General features: G+C 41.1%; 1 protein-coding gene across 1 annotated transcript in view; it reads right to left on the bottom strand.

Moving 5' to 3' along the window:
- Positions 1–16761, bottom strand: part of ABCF3 (ATP binding cassette subfamily F member 3) — a 1867236-nt gene that overhangs the window by 64892 nt on the left and 1785583 nt on the right. The window contains exon 20 of the mRNA XM_044070185.1: positions 5044–5131. Within this exon, the coding sequence (XP_043926120.1) occupies positions 5044–5131 (88 nt within the window). The remainder of the gene's footprint in view (positions 1–5043; positions 5132–16761) is intronic.

Below are 16761 nucleotides of genomic sequence, written 5' to 3'. Positions count from 1 at the left end.
GATGAGTAGAGGGGAACAATGACCTCTTTTTTTCTGGATGAGAAACCTTTTGTGATGAGGTGTGCCACGTAGAAGGATTTCCTGACTACTGTGGCAATGTGATTATCAAAGGAGAGACTACTATCCACCGGTGTCCCAAGGTCTCTTATCACACTTTCAGTGTTAAGTATACTACCCCCTATGTTGTAGTTCATGGGTACAGAGATTTTACCAAAGGGAATGACAATGCACTTTTTGGCATTGAGCTTGAGGCCACGGCTTTGACACCAGGCATCTGTCTCAGTGAGGCCCTTTTGTAGGATGTCCACATCATTAGGAATTTCGATTATGGCTCCTAGTTTGCAGTCATCTGCGAACTTCGTTAGCCAAAGACCTTCTGTGTTAGCCTGTACTTCAGAGAAGTAGATAAACAGGAGAGGACCCAAGACTGTACCCTGTGGTACTCCACTTGTCACTGGTATGAAGTCGGATTTGGAGTCTGCTACTTTCACAGTGTGGCTTCTGTCAGTGAGCCAGTTGGCAACCCATCTTGTGACATAGGGATTTATACCTAGTTTAGTGAGTTTATCTATAATTCCAGAGTGGGGGATGGTGTCAAAAGCCTTGGCAAGATCTAGATAGGCTGTGTGAACCACTTTACTCTTGTCTACAGTCTGCTGTTCCTGGGTTTCGACTGAGAAGGCCTGGAAGAAACAGGAAAGGACCAATTCTTAGAAGGCCAATGCCTACTAAATCTGAGGCTGTACTTGCAGGAAATCTTTAACAATTTGCATAGGTTTAGCTTTTTCCTCCATCTTTTTAAGTACTACTTCTGCTTTGTTGCCAAACAGGCACTCTTGGTTTCAGGGAGCATCCAGTAATTTAGCTTTAACATGATCTGGCAAAATTTGCTCCTTAAGCCAAGCATGCCTTCTAAGAACAGACCCAGTGACAGTAGCCCTGCAAGATGCCTCTAAGGAGTCAAAACCACATTGCAAAGTATGCTTACCAACTTGTTCAGCAGAATGCATTAAATCCTGTAATTCTTTATTTTCAGCACAGTCAGAAATCAACATCATTTTCTGTTTAAGTAATCCAATAATATGCTGCTGATACTTTAACACATGAAACTGGCAATTTAAGGCCCCAATGGCCAAAGTAACAGAAGTGTACACATTCTTACCCCACCTGTCCAAGGCCCTGGAATCTCTATCAGAGGGGGTAGGGTTTTTGGCAGTAGTAGCCTTAATGCCTTTGGGTCCCTGTGAAATGGTCTCTAGGTCCGCAGTAGGATTCTTAAAGAGGAACTTGTGAGAGTCAGGTACTCTCTAATACCTATCAGGTTTCCTGTGAGCCAGAGGTAAAGTGTCTGGGACCAGGCTAGATTCCAAGAAAGCATCATCTGCAATGTCCAGTACAGGAGGGATAGTTAAAGGCCTGTGTTGAGGTAGGAGTAAGAATTCCCTAAGCCTCTTTTTGGAGTCAGAGTAATCCTGGCTTTCCCAGCGGAAATGCTCCCTAAGAGTGTGCAAGGTTTCACCAAAAGATAAATCTTCTGGAGGGGAAGCAGAGGGTATGGAGTCCTCTGCATCAGAATCCTCATAGGCAGATAAGGCCAAATCCTGGTCATCAGAAGAACAGAAATTTCAGAATCCTGATCAGAAGAATCACAAGGAAAATCAGTTCTAGGTCTCTTAGAGGGAGAAGGCTGGCTTCCCCTAATTAGAGTAATAAGGTCTTCAGCCATTTTTATCATTTGTTTTTTAGGCATAGGGGCCTGAGCATGTGGTTTGGACGTCAGTTTTCTAGGTGTGGATCGAGTTTTAGGCCTTGAAGAAGAAGATGGCGTCAGTTTGATATGCAAGTCAGTTTGCCTGAATACACCCTCAGAAGCCGGTGGCTGCACATCGGCTCTGGACCCATCCAAGGAAGAGACATCCGCAGGTTCCATAGTCGAAGAAGCATCTTGCGGCATACCGGACTCCAAATGGGTCTCAGTGGAGGCCTGCGAATCTGAAGTAGCTGCGAAAGCGCCTCACTGAGTACCGGCGAACTGGTGACTAGCTTAATGGAGGTGTCATCGGCAGTTTTGGACCTATGCGGTTTGTCTCTGTCTTTATCTTTATGTTTTTTTCAGAATATCGGTAGTCGGATGGCTTACCGAAGCCATTTCTGGATAATTAAACCGAGTATCGAAATAGTTTGATGCAAAAATGAACAGACAACGAATAGTTCGAGGATTGAATAAGGCACAAAACCGACAGTGAGAGACTTTGTGGTCTGGGCCTAAGCAAGGAATGCAGTAGAAATTAAAATCTTTATGAGGTATTTGCTTTCCACAAGTAATACAATTGTTAACTTTTACTGACATCGGTTTAGAGCAAGAAAAAGGATCCCCAACAGGGTACTTAGCTTTTTTTTTGTTTTTTTTGAAAGACTTCGGATCTAAAACTAGAAAACGAAAATTTCAGGAGTCGGCCAACTGGCCCTTGCTAACTGCTTCTGCTTCGGGCACCGCAAGGCAAAAAAGACTGATGTAATGGTGTTGGCTGCATGCTTTATATCCCTGACTACCTGACGTCATGGAAGAAGAGACAGCAACTGACGCAGGACCCAAGACTTTGATAATCAGGCCAGCTGAGGGCTACCTGCAAGCAGATAACCCAAATGTAATGACTGCAACAGTGAAACATGAAGAACATCTGCTCTAGCCACACTCCAACTACCCACATTAACCTCCACAGATTTACCCAAATTATAACTATCCCAACCAGAAGAGACAAAACTTGAAAACGTGAACCAATCTTAGACTGGATTCTGTTATCTGACCCCACTCTAGCATGGCACTCTGGCGGTCTACCTGATGGTCTAAGTGACCATCAACCAACCTACCTAATTTGGAACAGACCCCATTACATAAGCCAACCCAACCTCAAGAGTAATACGTAATAAAAAGACCTTTATAATGACTGACTTCATCAATTCACTGCAAAGCTGTAACTGGACACCCCTAAAACTACTATCTCTAGATGAAGCCGTAGAGTACTATAACTCTAGTTTCCTAAAAATCCTAAACTATCATGCCCCCTCCCGAACTATATGAATAAAAGCTAACTATGCTCCATGGCTAACTAAAGATACCAAGACTACAATGAAAGAGAGCGATCTGTCCTGGAGTCAATATCAAAAGAACAAAATCAGTAACCTGAGGCAAACCTATCCAGAACTTCGCAACAAAGACAAAAAACAAATCAAACCAGACAAAAGTAACTACTACACAAACATGCAGGAAAAATATGCTCATAACCCTAAAATATTTTGGGCTACAATAAATGGTATAATTCACCCAGGTAAAGCCACTACACCAATTCCCAGTACTACCAAATAACCATGACAATATTCCCACTCAATTTAACAAGTTCTTTACCGCAACAGTTCAACCCCTTATCAATGTCCTAAATAACACTAGTAGCCCTATACTAGGTACTACTAAAACCCACCCTACTACTCAAAACAATACCAACTTTTCCCTACACCCTGTACCTGCTAAAGTAATTTCTAAGCTCCTTAAGAAACTCAGACCAACCACACTAGCAGCTGACACCCTACCAGCAGAATTCCTTCAGATCGCAGCAGACGCCATAGCCTATCCCGTGTCCATCCTCATAAACAGATCACTTGCAGAATACAAAGTCCCCACCTTGCAGAAAACATCACATATTATTCCACTGCACAAAGGAGGCAACTCCTTTGAACTCACCAACTACCACCCAATCGCAATTCTGTCACCTCTATCCAAGATATTAGAAAGAGTTGTGCATTCCCAACTACTTCAGTACCTCTTAAAAAACAACTTAATCTCCAAAACCCAGCATGGCTTTAGACCATCCCACAGCAATGCCACAGCATTACTATCATCTACAGACATAGTTAACCACTATAGAAAAACAGATAACGAAGTAGGCAGCCAACAATACCACAGATCCGGATAAAAGGAAAACTCTTCTTTATTCAATCAAAGAATAAAGAAGAGTTTTTCTTTTATCCGGATCTGTGGTATTGTTGGCTGCCTACTTAGTTATCGTTTTTTCTACAGTTTGTCTTGGTCTTTTGGGTGAATAGGGAAAGCAGGCAGTGTTTTCATTTAAGTTTTACTTATTTTTTTCTTAAACTGTGTAAACTGGGGTTTATGGGATTGTTTTAGTTGGGTTGAGGTACTTTGGGAGAGTCACAATCTATTTTTTCTCTGTCATTTGTAAACTTCAGCTTTTAGTGAGAAGTATAACTAAGATGGATTGTGGGACAATTTTAGTGGCACTGATGACGAGCCAAGATATACATTCAATGTACCAGATGTGTGTTCTTACCTCACACTTTGTCTAGAGTCTACTATTAGGATAACATAAAGACAATAAACGGTAGTCAATCAACCAGCATGTTTTTTGAAATCAAAGTATCCACAGAAAACCCATGCAGACATGTGGAAAACAAACTCCATACAGAAGCCACAAGCCAGGCTCGAACTTTGGACTCTGAATAAGTGGGGCAGAGATCTTAAGAATGAGCCACCATGCTATCCATAATCTACATGCAGCAAAACTGTCTGTGCAATGCACCAATAAGTCTTGACATCTCTCTGTTTAAATTAATTGTCTTCACAGTATATACATACATACAATACGTGGGGCGACAGGTATGAAAAAAAAGAAAGGATATCCCCTCTCTACATCTGTTGTGGTTTGCAGTTCTAACCATGTTCAAAAAAGCATGTAGTATGTGTGCTGTATATAGTTCCTATTAATTTTATCAGTTTTTGGGAAGCAGTTACATTAAAAAAACATATTGCTTATAATAATGGTTTCTGCAGTTCCTTTTATTTCCAGTTTCCTGTCTAAGACACCAAAAATCTACAGGTGTAATAGCTGTAAATGAAACAGGTATAAACAAAGTGAATCATGGCAAGACACAGGGAGGGGGATGATGACAGTCAGGGCTCACATTTGTTGCCACAACTTTTATAACATGCATAGACTACAACAAAAACTGAAATACATGTGTTCTTACCTTAAATGTATTCAGGGCCTTCCCCAAAGCCTCAATTGTTTCCATGTCCAAGTGGTTAGTTGGCTCATCCAGAATATAGAAGTTGGGACTGTAGAGAAACAACACAAACTGAGCATCAGAAAAATATAACTAAAACTTAGGTAGAGCGTAGAGCATTTTAAATCTGGATGCGATCAAAAATTGTGTTGTGTTTCGAGTTTTTTGTCTTCTTTTACAAAGGAAAAAAATAAACATCCCACACAGTAACAAACATGCACCAAAAGTATGTCAAATCAAACATGTAGCTGACACCTTAACACAAACGTTTTTCATCTCATCAGAAATGCAGAAGAAAAATATACACCTCAATAAAAAAATGAACAAATGCAATTTTATCAACTAATTTCTTTTCTGACTAAATGGGAAACTGATTAACTACATGAAGCACATATATACACATGTATATGTGTGTGGATGTGTGTGTGTGTGTGTGTGCGTGTATATATATATATATATATATATATATATATATATATATATATATATATATATATATATATATATATATGTGTGTGTGTGTGTGTGTATGGGTCTACTTCAGTTGCTCTAGTTTACATAACTGAAAATATTGAGACGACAACACAAACTTACACAGGACCAATGGCGTCCAAGAATGAAAAACATATGATTGAAAAAATGGATATTAAACTACTGACACCCTATGTACACTTGCTCATGTGAACAGAAAAGCAACTTCCATATATTTCCAAAATCATAGTTATCACTTGTAATGTATACACACACACAATGCACCTTAAAGGGAGACAAGTCCTGTAAACCCTGTATAGTGAAATGGACCACCCTCATCTACAATACATTTATGTGCAGACTGGCTCCTGTGACCAAACAACACGGACTTGTCCTTTTACTTGACAACTCCATCCCTTTCCCCTGCCTAGGGGATGCATCCATGACCACGGTCACTAAAATGGAGGAAGGGTGAAAGAGGCTGCTCAGAGCAAAGTTAAGAACATGTACAGGCTTTACAAGCTCTGAATTTATCTGATCCAATAAGAGTTCTACGCACTGCATTCACAATTTCTTGAATATCCACTGCATAGTCCACATGTGAAATCTGACAAGAGGAACCAGGCAAATTGTACCAGTCATCAGTCTCAAGGTGTTGAGGCAGATAGCTGCTAAAACTGAAGTTAGATGAAGAAGCAAAGACACTTCCTGAACTGGAGGAATTCCTTGCAGGAGGGAGACTGGCCTTACAAAGACAGGATGTCTAGCGTACAGCATATGACTGTGATGGCTGCAGCTGTGACTTTGCTGTAGTAAAGACCCCCCATGCTTACACCAGACTCATCACTGGAGCATTTCATCAGGTTGTGGAAGACATTGACACTTTGTAGACTGTGGCTTACTGAAACTACAGCTATGTACTTCTTAAACACCTTTGAGCCTGATTTCAAACCAAGTGAAGGAGCCCAGAACAGAGAAATTTACTGGACTCTTGCAATCTTTCTTTGTAAGTAGACATATTAGTGGTGTAAATAGCACACCTAACCTCCTCTTGAGGAGCAAGGAAGCACAGATTGTATTGTGACCATCTGGAATTTTTTTCTGTGGCCAAACTCATTTAAGACATTTAGATCCAGAATCTCATTTAATTTAGATTGAGATCAGCCAGAAGTTAAATAAGGCCTTAAGAGTACGCTACATTTTAAACTAAGTTTAAATACCCTGTCATCCAGCTATTCTTACAACCTCTTTTGAAAGACAACTGGTTACCCAACCGGTTATGAAAGATATTCATAAATAATACATGCATTTACTCTGTTTACATCCACAAAATTAGAGTTTCTAGTATAGTTGGACTGCATGCTAAAAGAGACTCCAATGGAAGCACCAAGAGCAACATTATATTTATTCCTATAAATTAAAATCAAGTCCCCCCAATTAGCCTATAATTAATAGAAAATGAAAGTTTTTTTCAATCTCTTCATGTAGCTTGGGTGTTTAACCTTATAAATACAATTTTAAAGCTTAGTTGAATCCTTTCTAGTTTACTGATAAGGCAGTAATTTGTAGATACAGACTAAAGCCACATATCCAATTACTGGTCTGATTATTTATAAATGGACATTTCACTTTTCCTAGTAATTGTTCTAAAAAAAAAAAAAAAGTGAGTTCAAACTAGTATTTTTAACTACTTATAACAGGTGAACACCAAAGGAGAAGCAATTGTCAAGAACATCCGTCTCCTAATTTATCAGTTCTAAGATGGTATCATTAAGAACATAAGGATAGCAAACGTTTCCTACCAAAATTTGCTACTTTACACTGCTTAGCATAGAACTCCATACTACATGATCTCGACCAGCTGACCAACCTACCCAGTAAATGTTGTATACTAGAACCAGTTATATTAGAAATTACAGCCCCTACTTTTATATCATCTGCAAACTTACGAACTCCTATTCCTTCTGAAATAGAGGCTGCAGACATTAATAAGTAAAAATTAACCCTAAGCAGCAGACCTCTGTTATACTCAGAAAGACTTCCCCAATTCTGACTTTGCGCACTGTTTCTTAGCCATTGGCTATCCATTTATCAACGTAATCACTGACCACCATCTCAATACTTTATGAGCCACAAAGTCAAATGCCTTCGCTAAATCAAGATAAACTATGTCCACTGGGAGACATACATCTATGGTTTCCCAAAGTTGTTGACAGAATTTCAACAGGTTGGTAAGGCAAGATCGACTATCAGTAAAACCATGTTGATAGAGAGCAATACCTAGTGACAATTTATTTTTAGTAGTGCCTTTAATATCCTGTCAAAACATATGCTCAGAATAACTGGCCAAATAGTTGTGCTGAAACTGAATTCATCCTCAAGTCTTGGTGTGTACCTTCACGAGGTGGCCCCTGTTTTCACAAAATCTCACCAAGGCGACACTGATATATAGACTGTATTTATATAGTATACATCATGGACAAAAGTAGGTCAAAAATTAAGAGAGATAGCTGGGTGCACAAGACCCAGAACAGTGAAGAATCCTCAAAATACAGAAACATTCCTACAATGGGGCCAGGCCAGGCCCAAGGGAAGGATGGCCCCCCTGTTGTAGAAGGCAGTAGCAAGTCCACAAAAGTCACAAAAAACTGACAGGCCAAAGAAGAGCCATGAAGACGACAGAGTGGACTACTGAGGATAAGAAAGAAATTATGTATTGCTACTATTATGCAAAAAGCCCAGAATTTACAGACACAAGATATACAAAACGATCAAGAGAGAAATTAGAGGAAAGAAAAATACTTCCACAAGAAAAACTGTCAGAAGCTTCAAATGAAAATTTGCGTTCATTAAGACAACAGATTTGTGAAAAACAGTATATATATTAAGAAACTTTGATCTGTTCAGGAAAATAAACATCTGAGGAGGTGTGAAAATATAAACCACAAAACCTAGAGATAAAGAAATATGGACATGGGAAAGAGAGATTTGATATGGTGCAATATTGATGCAAAGGAGAAAGCCTAATTAATATAATAAAGGGAGCCCCAAAGATATTCAAACAGAAATACAGGCAAAGGCATCCGGATATGGAAATTTTTACAATAAAAAATAATATCACAAAGATGGAACGCAGAAAAGAAGATTAGTAAAGTAGAAGTTAAAAAGACAGAAGTTGAAGATATGGAGTGCGTTAGAAGTGAAGGATTTGGTGTAGAAGGTCTAATACAGGTTAAATCACAGCATGATGGACAGAGTCCTCAAAGTAAGGAGAAACAGGAAGATCAGGAAACATCTGAAGAACAATTATGGTCATGGGAAAGAAAAAGAAGTTTAATATGGTGCATCATTTATGCAAAAGAGACAGCTAAACTAACCAATACGAAAAGAGCAGCACCAAAGATATTTGAAGAGAAATACAGACAAAGGAATCCAGACATAGAAAATGTTACAATATAAAAATAAGAAGGCAGAGGAAAAGTAGAAAAGATTAGTAATGGAGAAGTCAAAAGAAATAGAAACTTTGGTTATGGAGTACCTGCAAAGTAAAGGATTCAGTGTAAAAACTGAATGCAGAAAGCACAACTGAATAGAGCAATAAATATCTAAATTAAGGGAAAAACAGTAGAACAGGAAGCAATTGGTCAGGTGCCATATCAAGATATTTTGGAGCCTTCCACAGGAAACCAGTACAAACGTTCACTTGAAGATAAACAGCAAGGAAAGGAACAAGAAACTGTGAAAACTCTGATGCAGTCAATGTTGAGGAGTGATAAGCCAGTGAGTTCCCATACAACAGAGCAACAGACGGGCACAGGATGAAACTGAAGAGAAGGTGCCACAGGAAGATGCTACAGAACTTTCTATAGAATGCCCACAGGAAACTGAAAACAAGGGATGTTCCTCAGTTTGGAAAATAATGAGCTAAGAGAAGAGTTGCTTGATTTAACAGACATGGCTAGATATGGTAAGATCAATGAGAGAAATGGACTGCAGAAGGTCAATAAAACCCAAAAAGTCAGAAGTCTGATAAAACAAATGAATGCAGTAATTAGGACTGTCCACAGAGATCCATGTGATGCAGCAGAAGTAAACGGGATATATTACTGTGCTGCTAAATTGTTGTATCTTTCGGCTTTTCCTGGTTAGGGGTCGCCACAGTGGAACTCCGGTCCGCTAATGATTAGCAGAAGACTTTAACATACTGACTCGCCAGGCCTGACGCACAACCTTCAACGAAGGTACGCCCATTCACTCATGTCTCCACACAGAAGACGCTTTAGCTAAGAATCTAACAGGACGTCTTACTGTGAGGCGACAACGCTACCGCAGTACCACCACCGCAACTGTGCTGCTAAATTAATAACTGAAAAAGTTCTACCACAAGAACACAGGGTAGTGAGGGGAAAGGAAGGGGAGAAATCGAAAACCATCATGGAAATATCGAATAGAGAAAACTATAGAAAAATTAAGACAAGAAGTGTCATTCTTAGAAGACTACAGAAGAGGGAATAGATCAACAAAATACTAAGATAGATAGATATGATTAAAGCAATGCATAGTATTAGAACAGACCAGGAGCTATTATGCACTATCGCAAATAAACTAAAAATTTCAGCACAGGCAGAAAAACTTACAAGATACACAAATAAATATAAAGGAAAAGTACAAAATAAGCAATTTATTGATGACCCAAAAATGTTTTATAGAGAACTGGGACATAAAGTAAAAGGAATTAAAAGACCGCCAAAAAAAAATGGAAGTAGATAGATTTTGGAGAAGTATCTATGAAGATCCTGTGGAAGATAACAAAGACGCTAAATGGATAGTAGTAAAAGAAAGAATACAAAATTCAAAGGTGCAAGACATGAAATGGGATGAAGTAACAGTCAGAGAGATTGAAACAAAGTTAAGAAAAGCCTCTAATTGGAAAACCCCAGGCCCAGATGCAGTACCTAACTTTTGGTTAAAAGTATTAACATTTTTGCACGAAGATTTAGCCATGAGTAAGAGCTATTTATATGCGCAACCCGAACAGACACCAGTCTGGCTAACAGCAGGAAAAACAATGCTTCTACTTAAGAGTGAACCTGCAAGCTACCCTAAAAATTATAGACCAATAACTTGCCTTCCGATGAAGTATAAACTACACACGGGAACTGATGCTGACATGGTTTATAGTCATTTAGAAGAAAACTCAATTATGGCAGTAGAACAAAAGGGCAATAAAAATGTCACATGGAAAAAAAAAGGATCATTTGTTGTTAAAGTCATACTAGAGAAAGTACAGTTTTGTACCTACCATAAATGTAGATGTTCGAGTGCTAATACAGCTGCAGTCATAACAGATGGGTTCTCCTGCCGTCAGGCGGGTCCTCGGTCGGCCAAATTCCAAAGTCTAGGTCCGGCGTCGGTTGTCATCGCTTCTTCTCTGACGTCAGTGTGACAGGGGTATAAAAGAACCAGCCGACGCCATTTTCTTCAGTTTTTCTTGCCCCAGATGTCAGGTGCCCCCAGGAGGAAGGCAATACATAAAATTATGTAATAATGCAATGCAGTATAATCAAAAAACAGTAGTTGTAAGCAAATACACCATAAAAGAATACCCCTAGAGGGGAAGGAGGGAGGGAAACCTGGACTGCAGCTGTATTAGCACTCTAACATCTACATTTATGGTAGGTACAAAACTGTACTATGTTCATCGTGCATACAGCTGCAGTCATAACAGATGGGTAGAATCCCAAAGCTAAGAAAGGGGTGGTAGGCACTAGGTGGAACTAGGAGGAGCCAAAATGCCCTGCAAGACTGCAGTGGCAAAGCCTGCTCTAGATTTGGAGTATAATGGTAGGTTGTAGTGCTTGGAGAAGGTCAGAACTCCAAGTGGCTGCTTCCAAAATATCCTTGGTAGGAACTCCTCTGAGGAAGGCTGCAGAGGTGGCTGTGGCCCTGGTGGAATGAGTTCTAATGCCTGTAGGTACAGTTTTGCCATGAAAGGAATAGCAAAAGCGTATGCAGTGGGCTATCCATTTTGAGATTGTCTGTTTGGAAATTGGCTTTCCTTGAGCTCCTACATAGGCCACAAAAAGCTGTTCTGATTTTCTGAAAGGTTTTGTTCTGTCCAAATAATAACGCAGTTGTCTGTGGATGTCCAAGGAATGTAGTAATCTCTCCCCTTTGTTTTGAGGATTAGGATAAAAAGTAGGTAAATGTATGGCCTGATTTAAAGCTACCCTCGATACCACTTTAGGCATAAAGGACGGGTTGGTTCGTAAGGAAACTCTGTCCTGATGGAAGATGATAAAAGGCTGGACAGTCACGAGAGCCTGTAGTTCTGAAACTCTACGAGCTGAAGTGATAGCCAGAAGGAAAGCTGTTTTCCAGGACAAATATTGTAAATCTGATGAGGCAGCTGGGCTCAAAAGGAGGCAAAGTCAGTTTTTTCAGAATGAAATTGAGATCCCAAGTAGGTATTGGTTGTTTCCTTGGAGTTCTTAAATTCTTAGCCCCTCTGAGGAACTGTCTTAATAGAGGGTGAGAGAATAAAGGTGGATCAGTGTTGTATTCTGCAGAAATGGCTGAGGCATGGATTTTGATGGAGGAGAACGAAAGTCCACTGCTTAGCAGTTCAGCCAAATATTGTAGTATTTGAGGTAAATTCAGTTTTCCAGGGTTCTGGCCCTTTTTCTCATTCCAGACACAAAAACGTTTCCATTTTGCGGAGTAAGCTCTTCTAGTTGATGGTCTTTCTGGCCTCCAAAATGACATCCTGCACCTCCTTGGAGAGTAGGGCCTGCTGTGATGCTAAGGAATCTTCCATGCGGCTAGATTGAGTGTTTTTAGCTGACTGTGAAGAGTTTTGAAGCTGTGCTGAGTCAAAAGGAGAGGCATTAGAGGCAGGGGGTCCATGGTGGGGAATGCGTCAGGCTCCTCAGGAGTGGGTACCAGTGTTGTCTTGGCCAGTCCGGAGCAATGAGGATCATCTTTGGTCTGTCTGCTCTGGTCTTCAATAGGACTTTGGGCAGCAGAGGAAGAGGCGGAAAGGCATAAAATGTCATTGATGTCCAACTGAAAGAGAGAGCGTCCACTCTCCAGGCCTTTGGATGGAAGATCCTTGAGCAGAATTTTGTCAATTGATGATTTTTGTGGGAGGCAAAAAGATCTATGTCTGGCCTTCCCCATTCTTGGATTATTTCTGTAAAAACTTTTGGATGCAACTTCCATTCGTGTGGATCTGTCATATTCCTGCTTAGGTTGTCTGCCAGCGTGTTTTCCTTGCCTGGCAAGTACTGTGCTTGTAGTTCCATTTGTAAGTCCATGGCCATGTTCCAAAGTGACATGGCCAGTCTGCATAGGGATAAGAATGTGTTCCTCCCTGCTTGTTTATGTACCACATAACTGTGGTGTTGTCCGTTCTTATCAATAGTTGACCTGGTTGTAGAAGGTCTTTGAAAGCTATAATAGCATTTATTACTGCTAGCATTTCTTTTTGATTGATGTGAAGGTGCTTTTCTTTTTGGGACCATTTGCCCTGAATGCACCGGTCTGTCATGTGCGCCCCCCCAGGCGTAGTCCGAGGCGTCTGTTGTGATGACTTGATTTGCTTGAGGCTTGCTGAAGGGAAGACCTGTGTTTGTTTGACATGCTTGAGCCCACCACAGAAATTCCTTTTGAAGACATGGAATTAGTGGTATTATTGTTTCCAAACTGTGGCTGTGTTGAGAGCATATGTTTTTTAGGTACCATTGTAGTTTTCTCATATGCAGCTTTGCACATGGGATTAGTAAGATGCAAGATACCATGAATCCCAGAGCCTGCAGGATTTTCCTTGCAGTCAGCCTGGTGCAATTTGCCAGTGTTCTGAAATATTGAATTAGTTGCCCCTGCTTCTCTGGTGTGAGGTAGGCCATCTGGGTGTTTGTGTCCAAATTGGCACCCAGGAAAATTATCTTCCGAGAGGGTATTAGCCTTGACTTCTCTTTGTTGACTGTGTATCCCAGAGAGTTTAATAACATTATTACATAAGCCAGATGTTTCAGAAGAATGTGTTTGCTGTCCGCTTGGATCAGGCAGTTGTCCAGATATGGATAAATTTGTATTCCTCGTTGTCTGCAATATGCAATTATTGATGCCAGGCATTTCGTAAATACTCTGGGCGCAGTAGATAAGCCAAAGGGCAATGCAGAGAATTGATAATGCGTTGTGCCTGCCAAAAATCTGAGGTATCTTCTGCAATTTTGTCTGACAAGGACATGCAGGTATGCCTCTTTGAGGTCCAACATTACCAGCCAAGACTCCTTGCCCAGCATGGGAAGGAGCTGCTGTAGTGTGAGCATTTTGAATTTGGGTACCTCCAGGTATGTGTTCAGAATTGAGAGGTCTAAGATGGGCCTCCAGGCTTTGTCCTTTCTTGGGACTAGAAACAGTCTTGAGTAAAAACCTTGACCTTGCACCTTTGTAGGTACCTTTTGAATTGCTTTCATATCCATGAGAGCTGAAATTTGCTTTTGAGCCTCTGCCCACTGGTTTGGAGGCAGATTTGGCATGCCTCTCATCCGAGGTAAAGTGTGGAAATGAAATCTGTAGCCTCGGGTAATAATGTCCAGAATCCATTTGTCCTTTGTTATGATGTGCCAATTTTGTGGAAATAGAGCCAGTTTCCCTCCCAAAGGTGCTGCCAGGGCAATTTTGCTTGGCAGGCGAAGAGGGAAGTCATTGTGTTTGTTTCCTGAAGGGTTAAGATCTTTCGTCTCCACCTCTTTGAGTTGTTGTATGCCATTGTCTAGGCCTGAAAGAGCCTTGTGGCTGGCCTCTGCCCCTTGGGCGCCTGTACCTACCTCTTTGGGGTCTGTCTGATGCAGGAAAGGACCAGTTTTTTGATGGCCAGTTTCTGCTGAAACGAGGAGGTTGTACCTGTAAAAAATCTTTTAACTTTTTGCATAGATTTTGCCTTTTCTTCCATTTTCTTTAAAACTTCCTCTGCTTTGACACCAAATAACACATCTTTCTGCAATAGGGCATCCAATAACTTTGCTTTGACATGTTCTGGTAAGGCTTGCTCTTTAAGCCAAGCATGCCTACGTATGACAGACCCTGTGACAGCTGCTCTACACGAGGCTTCCAATTAATCAAAACCACACTGCAAGGTATGCTTTCCCACCTGTTCTGCTGCATGCAGCAAATCCTGCTTCTCTTTCAAATCAAGTTGATCTGTCTGAGGGATCAGTTTCTGCTTTTACTGTGTAATCAAATGCTGTTGGTATTTTAGCATGTGGAATTGGCAGTTTAATGCCCTCATGGCCAAAGTGGCAGACATATACACTTTCTTTCCCCATCTTTCTAATGCTCTGGAATCTCTTTCAGAAGGAAGTGGATTCTTAGCAGTAGAGGCCTTACCCCTTTGGGGCCCTGGGAAATGGTCTTGGGGTCTGCATTAGGGCTTTTGTATAGAAACTCGGTAGTATCTGTCTGGTTTAGCTGGTGCTGGAGGTAAGGAATCTGGGTTTAAACTGGATTCAGAGAAAACATCATCCAAAATGTCTAAAACTGGAGGAATTGCCAGGGGTCTATGCTGTGGAAAAGAAGGAACTCATGGAGTCTTTTCTTGGAGTCAGAGTAATCTTGGCCTTCCCAGTGGAAGTGTTCCCTTCATGGTGTGTAAAGTTTCCCCAAAAGAGTAGTCTTCAGGGGGGGGGGAGACAGAGGGAATGGACTCTTCAGCATCTGAATCTTCATAAGGAGGGACGGAGTAATCCTGGTCGTCAGAGTTGCCTGAGGAAATGGATGCTTGGTCAGAGGAAGGATAATCTTACTCCAGTCTAGGCCTTTTGTCAGGTGGGGGTTGGGATCCCCTGATAAGGGTAATTAAATCCTCAGCCATCTTAAGCATCTGTTTTTTAGGCATAGGGGCCTGTGGGGGGGGGGTGGCCCCGGTTTTCTAACTTTCAAGGGGGCTTTGAGCTTAGCATAAGGCTTGGCAGTGACAGTTGTTGGTTTGAAAACACCTTCAGAGACCGAAGGCCTATCCAAAGTTTCCGGTTCCCCATCGGGGCTGGCGTCCGAGGAGTGAGGTGGAACCGGATCCTGAGGCCCAACTGCTTCGGTTTGGGATGCCGTCAGAATTTCTGAATCAGCAGTAGTCAGGGGCTACGAAGGCGCCTCGTTGAAAACCGGAGAACTGGCATCTGGCCTTGCTGAGGCCTCGGTGTCTGGTCTTGGCCTTGGCTGCCGGTCCTTATCTTTGCGTTTTTTAATCATTGCTGATGTCGGTTGCTCCGAGCTATAGTTAAATTTTCTGCCAAAATAATGCTGGGCGAATTCTGCCCGACGCTTAATTGTACGTTTGTTGAAGCTAGCACAAAACCGACAACCAGAGACGTCGTGGTCTGGGCCTAGGCAAGGAATACAATAAGAATGAAAATCCTTATGATGTATTTGCTTCCCACAAGAAATACAATTATTAACTTTGTCTGACATCGGTCTGAGGCAAGAAAAGTTTCCCCAACAGGGTACTTAGCTTTAGAGAAGACTTCGGGCTGAAACTCGATTCGAAAATTTCAGGAGCTGGCCGACCGGCACTTGCGAACTGCTTCTGCTCCAGGCACCGCGCGGCAAGAAAGACTGAAGAAAATGGCGTCGGCTGTCTCTTTTATACCCCTGTCGCACTGACGTCAGGGAAGAGGCGATGACAACCGACGCCGGACCAGGACTTTGTGATTCGGCCGACTGCGGGACCGCCTGGCGACAGGATAACCCAAGTGTGATGACTGCAGCAGTATAGCACGATGAACATCATTTGTTCCAGTTAGTTGACTCACTGTTGCAGGCCCAACTTTACTAAAGGCCCTTTCCCCCATAGTAGTGCCAAAATGTGCTTTTAAAATAATGCCATCTTTTTTTTAAAACACATTTATTGAATTATTACTTGTGACATAGGCAAACTTACATTTATATAAAAGCAATTAAACCACATTAAGTTTACATTTACAAGTACTACACACATCACATATACTGTTATATATAACATTATACAAATTATTCGGTGACTGCCTTCTCTTAAACCTCATTCTTCCCCCAAACCATTTTTCTACATGAACTGCTCCAAAAATTCCATTTTGTTAATAAGAGGCACCTTGATTAAATTACTTATGACAGGCAATCATATGTTTATATAAAGGAAAACAAACCATTCCACGGCAAACCATTTTCTACACT

This window comes from Protopterus annectens, chromosome 4.part1, assembly GCF_019279795.1.
Source record: "Protopterus annectens isolate FY-2018-M chromosome 4.part1, PAN1.0, whole genome shotgun sequence".
In the NCBI taxonomy this organism is placed as follows: domain Eukaryota; kingdom Metazoa; phylum Chordata; order Ceratodontiformes; family Protopteridae; genus Protopterus; species Protopterus annectens.
Note: the sequence above shows the minus strand (reverse complement) of the source record. Positions and strands in the feature narration are given on the sequence as shown.